The sequence below is a fragment of the Bombina bombina genome, chromosome 7 (genome assembly GCF_027579735.1).
Source record: "Bombina bombina isolate aBomBom1 chromosome 7, aBomBom1.pri, whole genome shotgun sequence".
NCBI lineage: Eukaryota > Metazoa > Chordata > Amphibia > Anura > Bombinatoridae > Bombina > Bombina bombina.
In genome coordinates, this window is record NC_069505.1 from 429,684,337 (window position 1) to 429,705,449 (window position 21,113).

General features: G+C 42.6%; 1 protein-coding gene across 1 annotated transcript in view; it reads right to left on the bottom strand.

Moving 5' to 3' along the window:
* Window positions 1-21,113, bottom strand: part of MEI1 (meiotic double-stranded break formation protein 1) — a 1,068,659-nt gene that overhangs the window by 539,836 nt on the left and 507,710 nt on the right. Inside the window, 1 exon segment of the mRNA XM_053689435.1 lies at window positions 4,476-4,580. Coding sequence (XP_053545410.1) covers window positions 4,476-4,580 — 105 coding nt within the window.

Consider the following 21,113-nt stretch of genomic DNA (forward strand, 5'->3'; position numbering starts at 1 on the left):
TGTTTTGAAGTGGAGGAAGTTGATGCTGCTCCTGCCTTGAAGTTACGAAAGGCACGAAAATTAGACTGCTTAGCCTTTGATTTGGCTCTATCTTGAGGCAGGGCATGGCCCTTACCTCCGGTAATGTCAGCGATAATTTCTTTCAAGCCGGGCCCAAATAAGGTCTGCCCCTTGAAAGGAATATTAAGCAATTTAGATTTAGAGGTCACATCAGCTGACCAGGATTTAAGGCACAGCGCTCTGCGCGCCTGGATGGCGAATCCGGAGTTCTTAGCCGCAAGTTTGGTTAAATGTACGACGGCATCAGAAACAAATGAGTTAGCTAGCTTAAGGGCTTTAAGCTTGTTCATAATTTCATCCAATGAAGCTGTGCGAATGGTCTCTTCTAGAGAGTCAAACCAGAATGCCGCCGCAGCCGTGACAGGCGCAATGCATGCAAGGGGTTGTAAGATAAAACCTTGTTGAACAAACATTTTCTTAAGGTAACCCTCTAACTTTTTATCCATTGGATCTGAAAAAGCACAGCTATCCTCTACCGGGATAGTGGTGCGCTTAGCCAAAGTAGAAACTGCTCCCTCCACCTTAGGGACCGTCTGCCATAAGTCCCGTGTGGTGGCGTCTATTGGAAACATTTTCCTAAATATAGGAGGGGGTGAAAAGGCCACACCGGGTCTATCCCACTCCTTGTTAACAATTTCTGTAAGCCTTTTAGGTATAGGAAAAACGTCAGTACACACCGGTACCGCAAAGTATTTATCCAGCCTACATACTTTCTCTGGAATTGCAACCGTGTTACAATCATTTAGAGCCTCTAATACCTCCCCTAGCAATACGCGGAGGTTCTCAATCTTAAATTTAAAAGTAGAAATCTCTGAATCCAGTCTGCCTGGATCAGATCCGTCACCCACAGAATGAAGCTCTCCGTCCTCATGTTCTGCAAATTGTGACGCAGTGTCAGACATGGCTCTATCATTATCAGCGCGCTCTGTTCTTACTCCAGAGTGATCGCGCTTACCTCTTAATTCTGGTAATTTAGATAGTACTTCTGTCATAACAGTAGCCATGTCTTGCAAAGTGATTTGGATGGGTCGCCCTGATGTACATGGCGCCACAATATCACGCACCTCCTGAGCGGGAGGCGAAGGTACTGACACGTGAGGAGAGTTAGACGGCATAACTTCCCCCTCGTTGTCTGGTGATAATTTCTTTACATGCAAAGTTTGATTTAAAGTAACATCAATACATTGAGTGCATAAATTTCTATTGGGCTCCACATTGGCCTTTGAACATAGTGAACAGACAGATTCATCTGTGTCAGACATGTTTAAACAGACTAGCAATGATATTAGCAAGCTTGGAAAATACTTTCAATAAATTTACAAGCAATATAAAAACGCTACTGCGCCTTTAAGAAGCACAAAAAAACTGCCACAGTTGAATAACAGTGAACTACATTAGTTATAGCAACCAAACTTGTACAATAAATGTATAAAGTTAGCAGAGGATTGCACCCACCAGCAAAGGATGATTAACCCCTTGATAATCAAAAACGGATAACAAATGTATTAATTAACGTTTTTATCACAGTCAAACACACTGTCACAGGTCTGCTGTGACTGATTACCTCCCTCAAACTAGCTTTGAAGACCCCTGAGCTCTGTAGAGACGTCCTGGATCATGGAGGATGAAAGGGAAGACTATGACTGAATTTTAACTGCGCAAAAAAGCGCTAAAATAGGCCCCTCCCACTCATATTACAACAGTGGAGAAGCTCAGTAAACTGTTTTTATGCAGAAAAAACGACAGCCATGTGGAAAAAAATCATGCCCAATAAGTTTTATCACCAAGTACCTCACAAAAACGATTAACATGCCAGTAAACGTTTTGCAAATGAATTTTAAAGTTATGAAGTGTTATTAAAATGCCTGCTACCAGTCGCTTTTACTGTAATGAAGGCTCGGATTACTTCAGTATTAACCGTATTTTCTGAGTGAAATTCCATTCCCCAGAAAAATACTACAGTGTATACATACATACTCATCAGCCTGATACCAGTCGCTACTACTGCATTTAAGGCTGCACTTACATTATATCGGTAATAGCAGTATTTTCTCAGTCAATTCCATTCCTTAGAAAATAAATTACTGCACATACCTCCATGCAGGGGGGCCCTGCGTGCTATTCCCCTGTTCTGAAGTTACCTCACTCCTCAGAATGTAAGAGAACAGCCAGTGGATCTTAGTTACGTCCGCTAAGATCATAGAAAACGCAGGCAGATTCTTCTTCTAATGCTGCCTGAGAACAAACAACACACTCCGGTGCCGTTTAAAATAACAAACTTTTGATTGAAGAAATAAAAAAACTAAGTTTAAAACACCACAGTCCTCTCACACGACCTGTCTTTAGTTAGATGCAAGAGAATGACTGGATATGACGTATGAGGGGAGGAGCTATATAGCAGCTCTGCTTGGGTGATCCTCTTGCACTTCCTGTTGGGGAAGAGATATAATCCCATAAGTAATGGATGACCCGTGGACTGACTACACTTAACAAGAGAAAATCGTTTGCCATTAAGTAGTGTCAACCAGCATAAATTAGCCCAGTTATGTAAGCTAGCAATTCCATACTTAGTCTCTGAATACAGCTTACCCTTCCCTCATGGGGATCTTATCAGTCTTTTCTAGCATTATCACAGTCTTGTCTAGAAATAAATGACTGAACATAACTTATTGCAGCCTAACCTGCAAACCGTTCCCCCCACCTGAGTTTTCTTGTACTCCTCAGTCCTTTGTGGGAACAGCAGTGGATTTTAGTTACAACATGCTAAAATCATCTTCCTCCCTGCAGAAATCTTCATCTCTTTTCTGCTAGAGAGTAAATAGTACACACCGGTACCATTTAAAATAACAAACTTTTGCTTGTAGAAAATAAAAACTACAATTCTAACACCCCATTCACTTTACCCTTCCGATTGCTTAGAGCCGGCAAAGAGAATGACTGGGGGGTGGAGCTAGAGGGGGAGCTATATGGACAGCTCTGCTGTGTGCTCTCTTTGCCACTTCCTGTTGGGAAGGAGAATATCCCACAAGTAAAGGATGAATCTGTGGACTGGATACACCTTACAAGAGAAATATGTATATAAGCATGTACATATACTGTATATTTATGTAGAAAACACAGTCCCCCATTGACTGCTATGTAAAGGCATTTTAGGTGCCATTTGTTTCCGGACACCCCAAATCCCCTTACTTTACCCCTTCTAACTGCTTTGTGCAGTTATTTTGTTAAAAAGTTAAAATGCTTATATATTTATATAATGTTACTGTACGTCTTTATTTTGGGGGCAATTGGGGCACCTTTTTATTTTTAACCAGAGGTCTGACCTCTTGCGCTTAGTGCAAAGTGAAATCGTGAGCTTGCGGTCGCATTAACCAGCTACTTGGAATGGCTGGTTATCTAACGTGCACCTGTGTAAAGGGGTGTATTTGCCCCTTTACAGTGCATGTTAAGATAGCACCTCACTTGTAATCTAGCTCTTAGTATTAAAGGATCACTAAATACAGTAGAATTCCATAATTTACGCATGCATGATAAAAAAACAATGCAAGAACACTTACTTGGAATTTCAAATAAGCAGAAGATTTTTTTCCTGACAAATGTATTTCCCCCTCCCCATTTCTCAGCCCATTTATCATGACAGCCATCAGCCAATCACAGACTAGTATATGTATATACCTTATGAACTCGTGCACATGCTCAGTAGTAGCTGGTGCCTCAAAAAGTGTGTATATAAAAAGAATGTGCCAAATTTGATAATAAAAACAAAATTGGAAAGTCTCTTAAATTTGCATGCTCTATCTGAATCATGAAAGCTCAATTTTTTACTTTAGTGTCCTTTTAAGCTCACTACTATATGTTGTCAATTACATAAAACTGCAAGATACTGTTTACACAATTCTCTTTGTCATTATACTAAATATAGAGCTTGACAAACCCACACAAATACATACACACAAAACACACATACATAAACTCATACACACACACACAGAAACACAAGCACATGCGCACACAAAGAAACACAAACACATTTACACACACACACACAGAAACACACACACAGAAACACAAACACACACACAGAAACACAAACACATTTACACACACAAACACATACACACAGAAACACAAACACATAAACTCATACACACGCAGAAACACAAACACATGCACACATACAAATACATACACACGCACACAGGAAAAAAAACACACACAGAAACACAAACACACAAACCAACACCAGAGAAAATTAAAGTAAATGTTTGGGCAGACTCCAAGATTTTAAAGACATTTGTCAAGCTCTCATTTAGATATTAGCCTGATCGTTGTGTTCCTGCTGTACACAAAATAAAAATAATAGTCAAAGCAATTTCCATACATCACGTCATTGTAATCAAAAACTCCTTACTTACCTTGGTTAAGAAGTTTAAAATCAGTGCCACCCATAACCTTTTCTGGCTGTTGTTTAAGCTGGACCAGGTACATGAGGCTCAAAGTTAATGTCAGGTTCTTATGTACTGTTAAATATCAAAATTTACATAAAGTGAGAACATAAACTCAGGAATTTATAATGATGACAAACAAATATTATGACTGCTGGAGTTTTACAGAATTCAGTCACTATTACGGAGAAGAGCAGTAGAGAGGCACAATGATCTGTGACAAAGTTTTCCTTAGACAAGATACTTTCTCCTGTTAAGTGTAGTCAGTCCACGGGTCATCCATTACTTATGGGATTATAACTCCTCCCTAACAGGAAGTGCAAGAGGATCACCCAAGCAGAGCTGCTATATAGCTCCTCCCCTATACGTCATATCCAGTCATTCTCTTGCACCTAACTAAAGATAGGACGTGTGAGAGGACTGTGGTGTGTTAAACTTAGTTTTTATTTCTTCAATCAAAAGTTTGTTATTTTAAACGGCACCGGAGTGTGTTGTTTGTTCTCAGGCAGCATTAGAAGAAGAATCTGCCTGAGTTTTTCTATGATCTTAGCGGTCGTAACTAAGATCCACTTGCTGTTCTCGGCCATTCTGAGGAGTGAGGTAACTTCAGAACAGGGGATAGCATGCAGGGCCCACCTGCAAGGAGGTATGTGCAGTAAATTATTTTCTAAGGAATGGAATTGACTGAGAAAATACTGCTAATACCGATGTAATGTAAGTGCAGCCTTAAATGCAGTAGTAGCGACTGGTATCAGGCTGATATGATATGTATGTATGTATACTCTGAGGTATTTCTGGGGAATGGAATTTCACTAAGAAAATACTGTCAATATTAAAGTAATATTTGAGCCTGCACTGCAGTGAAAGCGACTAGCAGCAGGCTTATTAATAACACTTCATAATTTTCAATTTTAAAACGTTTACTGGCATGTTAATCGTTTTTTCTGAGGTACTTGGTGATAAAACTTTATGGGCATGATTTTTACCACATGGCTGTCGTTTTTTTTTCTGCATAAAAACAGTTTACTGAGCTTCCCCACTGTTGTAATATGAGTGGGAGGGGCCTATTTTAGCGCTTTATTGCGCAGTAAAAATTTAGTCACAGTCTTCCTATTTCTTCCTCCATGATCCAGGACGTCTCTACAGAGCCCAGGGGTCTCCAAAACTAGTTTTGAGGGAGGTAATCAGTCACAGCAGACCTGTGACAGTGTGTTTGACTGTGATAAAAAACAGAATTTATGCTTACCTGATAAATTACTTTCTCCAGCGGTGTGTCCGGTCCACGGCGTCATCCTTACTTGTGGGATATTCTCTTCCCCAACAGGAAATGGCAAAGAGTCCCAGCAAAGCTGGTCACATGATCCCTCCTAGGCTCCGCCCACCCCAGTCATTCGACCGACGGACAGGAGGAAATATATATAGGAGAAACCATATGATACCGTGGTGACTGTAGTTAGAGAAAATAATTCATCAGACCTGATTAAAAAACCAGGGCGGGCCGTGGACCGGACACACCGTTGGAGAAAGTAATTTATCAGGTAAGCATAAATTCTGTTTTCTCCAACATTGATGTGTCCGGTCCACGGCGTCATCCTTACTAGTGGGAACCAATACCAAAGCTTTAGGACACGGATGAAGGGAGGGAGCAAATCAGGTCACCTAAATGGAAGGCACCACGGCTTGCAAAACCTTTCTCCCAAAAATAGCCTCCGAAGAAGCAAAAGTATCAAATTTGTAAAATTTGGCAAAAGTGTGCAGTGAAGACCAAGTCGCTGCCTTACATATCTGGTCAACAGAAGCCTCGTTCTTGAAGGCCCATGTGGAAGCCACAGCCCTAGTGGAGTGAGCTGTGATTCTTTCAGGAGGCTGCCGTCCGGCAGTCTCATAAGCCAATCGGATAATGCTTTTAAGCCAAAAGGAAAGAGAGGTAGAAGTCGCTTTTTGACCTCTCCTTTTACCAGAATAAACAACAAACAAGGAAGATGTTTGTCTGAAATCTTTAGTAGCCTCTAAATAGAATTTTAGAGCACGGACTACGTCCAAATTGTGTAACAAACGTTCCTTCTTTGAAACTGGATTCGGACACAAAGAAGGTACAACTATCTCCTGGTTAATATTTTTGTTGGAAACAACTTTCGGAAGAAAACCAGGCTTAGTACGCAAAACCACCTTATCTGCATGGAACACCAGATAGGGCGGAGAACACTGCAGAGCAGATAACTCTGAAACTCTTCTAGCAGAAGAAATTGCAACCAAAAACAAAACTTTCCAAGATAATAACTTAATATCTACGGAATGTAAAGGTTCAAACGGAACCCCTTGAAGAACTGAAAGAACTAGATTTAGACTCCAGGGAGGAGTCAAAGGTCTGTAAACAGGCTTGATCCTAACCAGAGCCTGAACAAATGCTTGAACATCTGGCACAGCTGCCAGTCTTTTGTGAAGTAAAACAGATAAAGCAGAGATCTGTCCCTTCAGAGAACTTGTAGATAATCCTTTCTCCAAACCTTCTTGTAGAAAGGATAGAATCTTAGGAATTTTTATCTTGTTCCATGGGAATCCTTTAGATTCACACCAACAGATATATTTTTTCCATATTTTATGGTAAATTTTTCTAGTTACAGGCTTTCTAGCCTGAATCAGAGTATCTATTACAGAATCTGAAAACCCATGCTTTGATAAAATCAAGCGTTCAATCTCCAAGCCGTCAGTTGGAGGGAAACCAGATTCGGATGTTCGAATGGACCCTGAACAAGAAGGTCCTGTCTCAAAGGTAGCTTCCATGGTGGAGCCGATGACATATTCACCAGGTCTGCATACCAAGTCCTGCGTGGCCACGCAGGAGCTATCAAGATCACCGAGGCCCTCTCCTGATTGATCCTGGCTACCAGCCTGGGGATGAGAGGAAACGGTGGGAATACATAAGCTAGGTTGAAGGTCCAAGGTGCTACTAGTGCATCTACTAGGGTCGCCTTGGGATCCCTGGATCTGGACCCGTAGCAAGGAACCTTGAAGTTCTGACGAGACGCCATCAGATCCATGTCTGGAATGCCCCATAATTGAGTTATTTGGGCAAAGATTTCCGGATGGAGTTCCCACTCCCCCGGATGGAATGTCTGACGACTCAGAAAATCCGCTTCCCAATTTTCCACTCCTGGGATGTGGATCGCAGACAAGTGGCAGGAGTGATCGTCTGCCCATTGAATTATCTTGGTCACTTCTTTCATCGCCAGGGAACTCCTTGTTCCCCCCTGATGATTGATATATGCAACGGTCGTCATGTTGTCTGACTGAAACCTTATGAATTTGGCCTTTGCTAGTTGAGGCCAAGCTCTGAGAGCATTGAATATCGCTCTCAGTTCCAGAATGTTTATCGGGAGAAGAGACTCTTCCCGAGACCATAGACCCTGAGCTTTCAGGGATTCCCAGACCGCGCCCCAGCCCACTAGGCTGGCGTCGGTCGTGACAATGACCCACTCTGGTCTGCGGAAGCTCATTCCCTGTGACAGATTGTCCAGGGTCAGCCACCAACGGAGTGAATCTCTGGTCTTTTGATCTACTTGAATCGTCGGAGACAAGTCTGTATAATCCCCATTCCACTGTCTGAGCATGCACAGTTGTAATGGTCTTAGATGAATTCGTGCAAAAGGAACTATGTCCATTGTTGCAACCATCAATCCTATTACTTCCATGCACTGCGCTATGGAAGGACGAGGAACAGAATGAAGTACTTGACAAGAGCTTAGAAGTTTTGATTTTCTGACCTCTGTCAGAAAAATCCTCATTTCTAAGGAATCTATTATTGTTCCCAAGAAGGGAACTCTTGTTGACGGGGACAAAGAACTCTTTTCTTTGTTCACCTTCCATCCGTGAGATCTGAGAAAGGCTAGGACGATGTCCGTATGAGCCTTTGCTTTTGACAGGGACGACGCTTGAATTAGGATGTCGTCCAAGTAAGGTACTACTCCAATGCCCCTTGGTCTTAGAACCGCTAGAAGAGACCCTAGTACCTTTGTGAAAATCCTTGGAGCAGTGGCTAATCCGAATGGAAGTGCCACAAACTGGTAATGCTTGTCCAGAAAAGCGAACCTTAGGAACTGATGATGTTCCTTGTGGATAGGAATATGTAGGTACGCATCCTTTAAATCCACGGTAGTCATAAATTGATTTTCCTGGATAGTAGGTAGGATCGTTCGAATAGTTTCTATTTTGAACGATGGTACCCTGAGAAATTTGTTTAGGATCTTTAGATCCAAAATTGGTCTGAATGTTCCCTCTTTTTTGGGAACTATGAACAGATTGGAATAAAAACCCATTCCTTGTTCTCTTATTGGAACTGGATGTATCACTCCCATCTTTAACAGGTCTTCTACACAATGTAAGAATGCCTGTCTCTTTATTTGGTTTGAAGATAATTGAGACCTGTGGAACCTTCCCCTTGGGGGTAGTTCCTTGAATTCCAGGAGATAACCTTGAGAAACTATTTCTAGCGCCCAAGGATCCTGAACATCTCTTGCCCAAGCCTGAGCAAAGAGAGAAAGTCTGCCCCCCACTAGATCCGGTCCCGGATCGGGGGCTATCCCTTCATGCTGTTTCGGTAGCAGTGATAGGCTTCTTGGCCTGCTTACCCTTGTTCCAGCCTTGCATTGGTTTCCAGGCTGGTTTGGGTTGTGAAGTATTACCCTCTTGCTTAGAGGATACAGAATTAGAGACTGGTCCGTTTCTGCGAAAGGGACGAAAATTAGGCTTATTTTTAGTCTTAAAAGACCTATCCTGTGGGAGGGCGTGGCCCTTTCCCCAGTGATGTCTGAAATAATCTCATTCAAATCAGGTCCAAATAATGTTTTACCTTTGAAAGGAATGTTAAGCAATTTTGTCTTGGAAGACACATCCGCTGACCAAGACTTTAGCCAAAGCGCTCTGCGCGCCACGATAGCAAACCCTGAATTTTTCGCCGCTAATCTAGCTAATTGCAAAGCGGCATCTAAAACAAAAGAGTTAGCCAATTTAAGTGCTTGAACTCTGTCCATAACCTCCTCATACGAAGATTCTTTACTGAGCGATTTTTCTAGTTCCTCGAACCAGAAACACGCTGCCGTAGTGACAGGAACAATGCATGAAATTGGTTGTAGAAGGTAACCTTGCTGTACAAAAATCTTTTTAAGCAAACCCTCTAATTTCTTATCCATAGGATCTTTGAAAGCACAACTATCTTCGATAGGAATAGTAGTGCGTTTGTTTAGAGTAGAAACCGCCCCCTCGACCTTGGGGACTGTCTGCCATAAGTCCTTTCTGGGGTCGACTATAGGAAATAATTTCTTAAATATAGGGGGGGGAACAAAAGGTATGCCGGGCCTTTCCCACTCTTTATTTACTATGTCCGCCACCCGCTTGGGTATAGGAAAAGCGTCGGGGGGCACCGGAACCTCTAGGAACTTGTCCATCTTACATAATTTCTCTGGAATGACCAAATTGTCACAATCATCCAGAGTAGATAACACCTCCTTAAGCAGTGCGCGGAGATGTTCTAATTTAAATTAAAATGTCACAACATCAGGTTCAGCTTGATGAGAAATTTTTCCTGAATCTGAAATTTCTCCATCAGACAAAACCTCCCTCATGGCCCCTTGAGATTGGTGTGAGGGTATGTCAGAACAGTTATCATCAGCGTCCTCTTGCTCTTCAGTGTTTAAAACAGAGCAATCGCGCTTTCTCTGCTAAGTAGGCATTTTGGATAAAAGATTTGCTATGGAGTTATCCATTACAGCCGTTAATTGTTGCATGGTAATAAGTATTGGCGCACTAGATGTACTAGGGGCCTCCTGTGTGGGCATAACTGGTGTAGACACAGTAGGGGATGATGTAGTATCATGTTTACTCCCTTCATTTGAGGAATCATCTTGGGCAATATCATTATCTGTGGCATTACTGTCCTTACTTTGTTTGGACACTATGGCACAATTATCACATAAATTTAAATGGGGAGACACATTGGCTTTCATACATATAGAACATAGCTTATCTGATGGTACAGACATGTTAAACAGGCTTAAACTTGTCAACAAAGCACAAAAAACGTTTTAAAATAAAACCGTTACTGTCACTTTAAATTTCAAACTGAAAACACTTTATTACTGAATATGTGAAAAAGTATGAAGGAATTGTTCAAAATTCACCAAAATTTCACCACAGTGTCTTAAAGCATTAAAAGTATTGCACACCAAATTTCAGAGCTTTAACCCTTAAATTAACGGAACCGGAGCCGTTTTTACATTTAACCCCTATACAGTCCCAGCTATATGCTTTGCTGAGACCCAACCAAGCCCAGAGGGGAATACGATACCACAAGACGCCTTCTATAAGCTTTTTCAGTGATTCTTAGCTCCTGACACATGCATCTGCATGCCTTGCTCTCCAAAAACAACTGCGCATTAATGGCGCGAAAATGAGGCTCTGTCTATAACTAGAAAGGCCCCCATCTGAAAAAGGTGTCCAACACAGTGCCTGCCGTTTTTCTAAACGTTCCCCAAGATTATAATACCAATAATTAGTTAGAATCTGCATAATATGCCTAGTAAAGCAATCGTTTTAGCCCAGAAAAATGTCTACCAGTTTTTAAGCCCTTTTTGAAGCCCTTTATTCTTTTATGTTTAACTAAGAAAATGGCTTACCGGTCCCCATGAGGGGAAATGACAGCCTTCCAGCATTACATGGTCTTGTTAGAAATATGGCTAGTCATACCTTAAGCAGAAAAGTCTGCTAACTGTTTCCCCCAACTGAAGTTACTTCATCTCAACAGTCCTGTGTGGAAACAGCAATCGATTTTAGTTACTGTCTGCTAAAATCATCTTCCTCTTACAAACAGAAATCTTCATCCTTTTCTGTTTCAGAGTAAATAGTACATACCAGCACTATTTTAAAATAACAAACACTTGATAGAAGAATAAAACTACATTTAAACACCAAAAAACTCTTAACCATCTCCGTGGAGATGTTGCCTGTGCAACGGCAAAGAGAATGACTGGGGTGGGCGGAGCCTAGGAGGGATCATGTGACCAGCTTTGCTGGGACTCTTTGCCATTTCCTGTTGGGGAAGAGAATATCCCACAAGTAAGGATGACGCCGTGGACCGGACACACCAATGTTGGAGAAACGTTTATTATTTCAACTGTTATCCGTTTTGGGTATTAAGGGGTTAATCATCCTTTTGCTGGTGGGTGCAATCCTCTGCTAACTTTATACATTTTCTGTTAAAATTTGGTTGTTTTAACATATTTGGTTCATTGTTAATTCAACTGTGTCACATTTTTATGTTTCTTAAAGGTGCAGTAGCGTTTTTTATATAGCTTGTAAATTTATTTAAAAGTTTTTTCCAAGCTTGCTAGTGTTATTGCTAGTCTGTTTAAACATGTCTGACACAGATGAATCTGTTTGTTCACTATGTTTAAAGGCCAATGTGGAGCCCAATAGAAATTTGTGCACTCAATGTATAGATGTTACTTTGAATAAAAGTCAAACTTTATATGTTAAAAAAATATCACCAGACAACGAGGGGAAAGTTATGCCGACTAACTCTCCTCACGTGTCAGTACCTTCGCCTCCCGCTCAGGAGGTGCGTGATATTGTGGCGCCAAGTACTTCAGGGCGGCCCATACAAATCACTTTGCAAGACATGGCTAATGTTATGACTGAAGTACTATCTAAATTGCCAGAATTAAGAGGTAAACGCGATCACTCTGGGGTAAGAACAGAGTGCGCTGATAATAGTAGAGCCATGTCTGATACTGCATCACAATTTGCAGAACATGAGGACGGAGAGCTTCATTCTGTGGGTGACGGATCTGATCCAAGTAAACTGGATTCAGAGATTTCAAATTTTAAATTTAAGCTTGAGAACCTCCGTGTATTACTAGGGGAGGTATTAGCGGCTCTGAATGATTGTAACACGGTTGCAATTCCAGAGAAAGTATGTAGGCTGGATAAATATTTTGCGGTACCGGCGTGTACTGACGTTTTTCCTATACCTAAAAGGCTTACAGAAATTGTTAACAAGGAGTGGGATAGACCCGGTGTGCCCTTTTCACCCCCTCCTATATTTAGAAAAATGTTTCCAATAGACGCCACCACACGGGACCTATGGCAGACGGTCCCTAAGGTGGAGGGAGCAGTTTCTACTCTGGCTAAGCGCACCACTATCCCGGTGGAGGATAGCTGTGCTTTTTCAGATCCAATGGATAAAAAGTTAGAGGGTTACCTTAAGAAAATGTTTGTTCAGCAAGGTTTTATATTACAACCCCTTGCATGCATCGCGCCTGTCACTGCTGCGGCGGCATTCTGGTTTGAGTCTCTGGAAGAGACCCTTAGCACAGCTCCATTGGATGAGATTATGAACAAGCTTAAAGCCCTTAAGCTAGCTAATTCATTTATTTCTGATGCCGTAGTACACTTAACCAAACTTACGGCTAAGAACTCCGGATTCGCCATTCAAGCGCGCAGAGCGCTGTGGCTTAAATCCTGGTCAGCTGATGTGACTTCTAAATCTAAATTGCTTAATATTCCTTTCAAAGGGCAGACATTATTCGGGCCCGGCTTGAAAGAAATTATCGCTGACATTACTGGAGGTAAGGGCCATGCTCTGCCTCAAGACAGGGCCAAACCAAAGGCTAAACAGTCTAATTTTCGTGCCTTTCGTAATTTCAAGGCAGGAGCAGCATCAACTTCCTCCGCTCCAAGACAGGAAGGAACTGTTGCTCGCTACAGACAGGGCTGGAAACCTAACCAGTCCTGGAACAAGGGCAAGCAGGCCAGAAAACCTGCTGCTGCCCCTAAGACAGCATGAAGTGAGGGCCCCCGATCCGGAAACGGATATAGTGGGGGGCAGACTTTCTCTCTTTGCCCAGGCTTGGGCAAGAGATGTCCAGGATCCCTGGGCGTTGGAAATCATATCTCAGGGATATCTTCTGGACTTCAAAGCTTCTCCTCCACAAGGGAGATTTCATCTTTCAAGGTTATCAGCAAACCAGATAAAGAAAGAGGCGTTTCTACGCTGTGTACAAGACCTCTTACTAATGGGAGTGATCCACCCAGTTCCGCGGTCGGAACACGGGCAAGGATTCTATTCAAATCTGTTTGTGGTTCCCAAAAAAGAGGGAACCTTCAGACCAATCTTGGACTTAAAGATCCTAAACAAATTCCTAAGAGTTCCATCGTTCAAAATGGAAACTATTCGAACCATCTTACCCATGATCCAAGAGGGTCAGTACATGACCACAGTGGATTTAAAGGATGCCTACCTTCACATACCGATTCACAAGGATCATTACCGGTATCTAAGATTTGCCTTCCTAAACAGGCATTACCAGTTTGTAGCTCTTCCCTTCGGGTTAGCTACGGCTCCAAGAATCTTTACAAAGGTTCTGGGCTCTCTTCTGGCGGTACTAAGACCGCGAGGCATAGCGGTAGCTCCGTACCTAGACGACATTCTGATACAAGCGTCAAGTTTCCAAACTGCCAAGTCTCATACAGAGTTAGTTCTGGCATTTCTAAGGTCGCATGGGTGGAAGGTGAACGTAGAAAAGAGTTCTCTATTGCCACTCACAAGAGTTCCCTTTCTAGGGACTCTTATAGATTCTGTAGAAATGAAAATTTACCTGACGGAGGACAGGTTATCAAAACTTCTAAATGCTTGCCGTGTCCTTCATTCCATTCAACACCCGTCAGTGGCTCAGTGCATGGAGGTAATCGGCTTAATGGTAGCGACAATGGACATAGTACCATTTGCGCGCCTGCATCTCAGACCGCTGCAATTGTGCATGCTAAGTCAGTGGAATGGGGATTACTCAGATTTGTCCCCTCTGCTAAATCTGGATCAAGAGACCAGAGATTCTCTTCTATGGTGGCTTTCTCGGCCACATCTGTCCAAGGGGATGCCCTTCCGCAGGCCAGATTGGACGATTGTAACAACAGACGCCAGCCTTCTAGGTTGGGGCGCAGTCTGGAATTCCCTGAAGGCTCAGGGATCATGGACTCAGGAGGAGAGACTCCTTCCAATAAACATTCTGGAATTAAAAGCAATTTTCAATGCTCTTCTGGCTTGGCCTCAGTTAGCAACTCTGAGGTTCATCAGGTTTCAGTCGGACAACATCACGACTGTGGCTTACATCAACCATCAAGGAGGAACAAGGAGTTCCCTAGCGATGATGGAAGTCTCAAAGATAATTCGCTGGGCAGAGTCTCACTCTTGCCACCTGTCAGCGATCCACATCCCAGGCGTGGAGAACTGGGAGGCGGATTTTCTAAGTCGCCAGACCTTTCATCCGGGGGAGTGGGAACTTCATCCGGAGGTGTTTGCCCAACTGCTTCATCATTGGGGCAAACCAGATCTGGATCTCATGGCGTCTCGCCAGAACGCCAAGCTTCCTTGTTACGGATCCAGGTCCAGGGACCCGGGAGCGGTGCTGATAGATGCTCTGACAGCACCTTGGGTCTTCAACATGGCTTATGTGTTTCCACCTTTCCCGATGCTTCCTCGATTGATTGCCAGGATCAAACAGGAGAGAGCATCGGTGATTCTAATAGCGCCTGCGTGGCCACGCAGGACCTGGTATGCAGATCTAGTGGACATGTCGTCCTGTCCACCATGGTCTCTGCCTCTGAGACAGGACCTTCTGATTCAGGGTCCTTTCAAACATCCAAATCTAATTTCTCTGAGGCTGACTGCATGGAGATTGAACGCTTGATTCTATCAAAGCGTGGATTCTCGGAGTCAGTGATTGATACCTTAATACAGGCTAGGAAACCTGTTACCAGGAAAATTTACCATAAAATATGGCGTAAATACTTATATTGGTGCGAATCCAAGAGTTACTCATGGAGTAAGGTTAGGATTCCTAGGATATTGTCTTTTCTACAAGAGGGTTTAGAAAAGGGTTTATCTGCTAGTTCGTTAAAGGGACAGATTTCAGCAGAAGTTCCAGACGTTCAGGCTTTTTGTCAGGCTTTGGCTGGGATTAAGCCTGTGTTTAAGACTGTTGCTCCGCCGTGGAGCTTAAACTTAGTTCTTAACGTTCTGCAAGGTGTTCCGTTTGAACCCCTTCATTCCATCGATATCAAGCTGTTATCTTGGAAAGTTCTGTTTTTAATGGCTATTTCCTCGGCTCGAAGAGTCTCTGAGTTATCGGCCTTACATTGTGATTCTCCTTATCTGATTTTTCATTCAGACAAGGTAGTTCTGCGTACTAAACCTGGGTTCTTACCTAAGGTAGTCACTAACAAGAATATCAATCAAGAGATTGTTGTTCCATCATTGTGCCCTAACCCTTCTTCAAAGAAGGAACGACTTTTGCACAATCTGGACGTCGTCCGTGCCCTGAAATTTTATTTGCAGGCAACTAAAGATTTTCGTCAAACTTCTTCCCTGTTTGTCGTTTATTCTGGACAGAGGAGAGGTCAAAAAGCTTCGGCTACCTCTCTCTCTTTTTGGCTTCGTAGCATAATACGTTTAGCCTATGAGACTGCTGGACAGCAGCCTCCTGAAAGGATTACAGCTCATTCTACTAGAGCTGTGGCTTCCACTTGGGCCTTTAAGAATGAGGCCTCTGTTGAACAGATTTGCAAGGCTGCAACTTGGTCTTCACTTCACACTTTTTCAAAATTTTACAAATTTGACACTGTTGCTTCTTCGGAGGCTGTTTTTGGGAGAAAGGTTCTACAGGCAGTGGTTCCTTCCGTGTAAAGATCCTGCCTGTCCCTCCCGTCATCCGTGTACTTTTAGCTTTGGTATTGGTATCCCATAAGTAATGGATGACCCGTGGACTGACTACACTTAACAGGAGAAAATATAATTTATGCTTACCTGATAAATTCATTTCTCCTGTAGTGTAGTCAGTCCACGGCCCGCCCTGTTTTTACGGCAGGTCTAAATTTTAATTAAACTCCAGTCACCACTGCACCCTATAGTTTCTCCTTTCTCGTATGGTTTCGGTCGAATGACTGGATATGACGTATAGGGGAGGAGCTATATAGCAGCTCTGCTTGGGTGATCCTCTTGCACTTCCTGTTAGGGAGGAGTTATAATCCCATAAGTAATGGATGACCCGTGGACTGACTACACTACAGGAGAAATGAATTTATCAGGTAAGCATAAATTATATTTTTGAGTTATGTTTTGTACAATTAACTGCAACGTACAACTGGATTTTTAAGGAATCGTTAAAGGATTACATGACAGTCCTTATTTTGGAAGGAAGATACAGTGCCCTAGATTCACTAAGCCTGCACTCATCAATTACTCTGTTATTCTATGAGCCTATTCTCTAAGCTTTAATGAATAGGCACCATAGTATAACATAGGGAATGGAGAGACTGGGGACGCATGGCAGGTGTGTTCATTTCCCATGACATCTTCTCAGAAACAGATGGTCTGCACCAATTGTGACACATAGGGGCTGATTTATTAAGAGGCGGGTGGACATGATTTGCTGTGGCATTTATCATTGCACAAGTATTTCTTGTGAAATGCCGCCCCCTGCACATTCGCGGCCTGCCGCTAGCAGGGGGTGTCAATCATCCCGATCGTATCCGAGGTGGCGGACGAGTTAAGGAGACTGCTGCTTCTTAATTAATGATTCAATGAGCAGCATTCGCTGCTTACTAAATCAGCCCCATAGTCTCTTTATTAGAGTATCAAATATAATGTGATACCATAATAAACAGACTTTTTGAACTTTTTAATACAGCAGTGCTTTTGCTGTTATGCTATATTGGATTCTGGTAAGCAGAAACCCTTTTGCAACTTGCACACTGTGAGAGCAATATGGAAGATGTACTGTTTTTCATACACATTCTGACCAGTTATGACATGTCACAGACTCTGTCATCTGATGTGAAGGTATATAGATTAAAGAGAACCGAGATAGCACACAGAGTCTCTATAGAAGTGCGCAAATGATCACAGCATGTGGCAGATGGCGGATTCGGCAAACAGCAATCCAGGCAGCTCTCTCAGAAATGGTGAGTGGACAACGGGAACCTGTGGATGACAGATGGAAGAGGCGCCTCATGGGACAAGTATCGTTTGAGGCAGCAAAGGGACACACATAAGCAGCGGACCCCCCACACAGAGTGTTACTCACAAGAGCGGCGGTACAAACGTGTACCCAGACAGGCAGGACGGAACCAAAAGTCGCCCGTCAGACAGGCGTAAGCTCGGTACGCTAGGCAAACGTCACTCAGCAAGCAGCGTCAGAGTAAACCCAGCAGGGGAACCAATAGAGTCGAAGGGTCTTGAGGGAACGTTTTCAGTAGACACAGACATACTGAAAACGTTCCCTCAAGACCCTTCGACTCTATTGGTTCCCCTGCTGGGTTTACTCTGACGCTGCTTGCTGAGTGACGTTTGCCTAGCGTACCGAGCTTACGCCTGTCTGACGGGCGACTTTTGGTTCCGTCCTGCCTGTCTGGGTACACGTTTGTACCGCCGCTCTTGTGAGTAACACTCTGTGTGGGGGGTCCGCTGCTTATGTGTGTCCCTTTGCTGCCTCAAACGATACTTGTCCCATGAGGCGCCTCTTCCATCTGTCATCCACAGGTTCCCGAAGGTATATAGGTATCTGTTACAAATGACTGTACGTTGCACTGTGCATGTTTGTAACAGAAGCGTTAAGGTCTTATGACATATGTGCCATGTGAAGGTGAGAACATTAAATCAATGTCTGACAATAAAAACAAAATTTATCCTTACCCGATAAATTCTTTTCTTTCCTGGCATGGAGAGTCCACAAATCCATTCTAATTGCTAGTGAGAATTCAACTCCTGACCACGAGGAGAAGGCAAAGAACACCCCAGCAAAGCTTTAAGTATCCCTCCCACTTCCCATAATCCCCAGTCATTCAGCCGAGGGAATACTGAAATAGAAGGGGAACACCAAGGGTATAGAGGTGCCTGAAATTTAGAAACCAAAATAAAAATAAGTCATCTTGAATTTAGACAAGGTCGGGTCTTGGACTCTCCATGCCCAGAGAGAAAATAATTGATCAGGTAAGCATTAACTTTGATTTCTTTCCAATGGCATGGAGAGTACACAAATCCATTCTAATTACTAGTGGGAACCAATACCCAAGCCAGAGGACACAGAATGGAACGGGAGGAAGAAGCAAGATAGGCGGACCTAAACTGAGGGCACAACCGCTTGAAGCACCTTTCTCCCAAAAGAAGCCTCAGCTGAGAAAAAAACATCAAATTTGTAAAATTTTGAAAAGGTATGTAACAAGGTCCAAGTGGCCGCCTTGCAAATCTGCTCCACAGAAGCCTTGTTTTTAAAAGTTCAGGAAGAGGAAACAGCCCGAGTTGAATGACCCGTGTCATGGATACCAGGCTTCAACTGTCCGGCGGCGGACAAAGCCAGAAATTAACCCCCGGCTCAATAGACCAGAGCCCACTGTTTCGAGATGGAAAATCCAGCTGACTATGCCAAGTGGGTCGAAGAAGAGGTCGGAGTCCTACATGAGGTGGATCTCATACAAGCAGCTCCCAATGACAAACGTTTGCACCACCGCCAGTTGTCTGGATCAACGGCTGGCAGGCCAAAGGACTGCGGGACAGCAGGGCCACCATCGCCCTTGTCCAGCCACAACAGTACGTGTGGCTGGGGGTAAGGTGCTTCGCTTTCTAACGCACTAGTGCACCTTGTCAGGGTACAGGTGAATGACATATATATATATATATATAAAACAAGATTAAGCCTTGCGCTCTGCCTTACCCGTCTGTTACTTTCTGCTTCCTTACTACGGCGCAATGGAGCGTGGGATGACGTCACTCGTGGACGGACTGCAGATGGTATCCAGGCTACAGCGCTTACTTAATCCAAAAGCGCTAAAAGTGAATATAGAATACAAAAAAGAAAGTCCGGATCCTCAATGCAGTTAAAACTCACACTTTATTCGAAAAAAACAGGTAAAAGCACAGTGTATCAGCAGATACAATTCATCAGACCAAGACTGACATACTAGCATAGACAGCTGGGCAATCTGCAGCAGACATGTTTCGTGCCTCCAGGCACTTGTTCACTGCTCCGAGCAGTGAACAAGTGCCTGGAGGCACGAAACATGTCTGCTGCAGATTGCCCAGCTGTCTATGCTAGCATGTCAGTCTTGGTCTGATGAATTGTATCTGCTGATACACTGTGCTTTTACCTGTTTTTTTCGAATAAAGTGTGAGTTTTAACTGCATTGAGGATCCGGACTTTCTTTTTTGTATTTATATATATATATATATATATATATATATATATATATATATATATATATATTAACATATATATATAATAAGACAAAAGAATTTGTTTATATATGAAGCCATATTTTTATCAGATATTACTATAAGGTTACAAGTCTGATGTCAGTAATTGACTTAAACCCATGTAATTTGAATACACATCTCAAAGCTCAATGCAGACAAGATGTCCCAAAAACTTCAAAAGATAACATTTGCTCCCTAGCTAAAAGTACAAACTTCAAAACATTCTTTACCTCACCACTTAATGAGATTAGATATTTTCAAACAAAGATAAACATGGTGCCTAGATCAGGATGCTACCTGTGGTGAGGGGGACGATGAGTCTGTAATCAGCAGTGGAAAGATGCTCAAAATCCCAGGGAAATGGTAATTAGCACAGGCCTGTTAATTGCCCCTGAACCTCAGATACATGTCTGTATTGCTAGCTAAACAGAAAATATATGTTGTATTGTAACTTTAATACAACTTGTATAATATTAAATATGAACACATATAATCTGGGAGATTGTTTAATATTAGATGGGTATTTGCTAAACTTGATAGGTGGATATTTTAGTCGGTCTAGAATGTTTAACTGTGTCAGAATAATAATCTCTGTCTCTCTTTATTTTTCAGACATATAATAACAAGATGTCCTATGAATATAGGTCATAAACAAAATGTATGCATTCAAAATGTATTAGAAATATGAAATATATTGCATTCCTATTGAGATGCAGTGCAATGCCAGGATATTGAACGGTGTAACTCTGGAAAGAGTAAATGATTGATAGTGTAATTGTTTATTAATATGATCACTAAGAACAGGCTTATGTCTGGTATTGAAATGATCAGAGAAAACAGCACTATATGGTCCTATGAATAGTAAACACATACACCTAGATTACGGGGTTTGCGTTAGGCTTAAAAAGCAGCGTTGGCCGGTCTCTTTTTAACGCCCGCTGGTATTACGAGTCTTGCAGGTACAGTTGTACCGCTCACTTTTTTGGCCAGACTTGGAAATACCGCAAATCCACTTTCGTAAATTGCGTATCCTCTTTTTTCAATGGGACTTGCATAGCGCCAGTATTACGAGTCTGCCAAAAAGTGAGCGGTAGACCCTCTCCTGTCAAGACTGGTACCGCATTTTAAAGTCAGTAGTTAAGAGTTTTACACTACAACGCCGTAGCATAAAACTCTTAACTAAAGTGCTAAAAAGTACACTAACACCCATAAACTACCTATTAACCCCTAAACCGAGGCCCTCCCACATCGCAAACACTAAAATAATTTTTTTAACCCCATATCTGCCGAACCGGACATCGCCACCACTA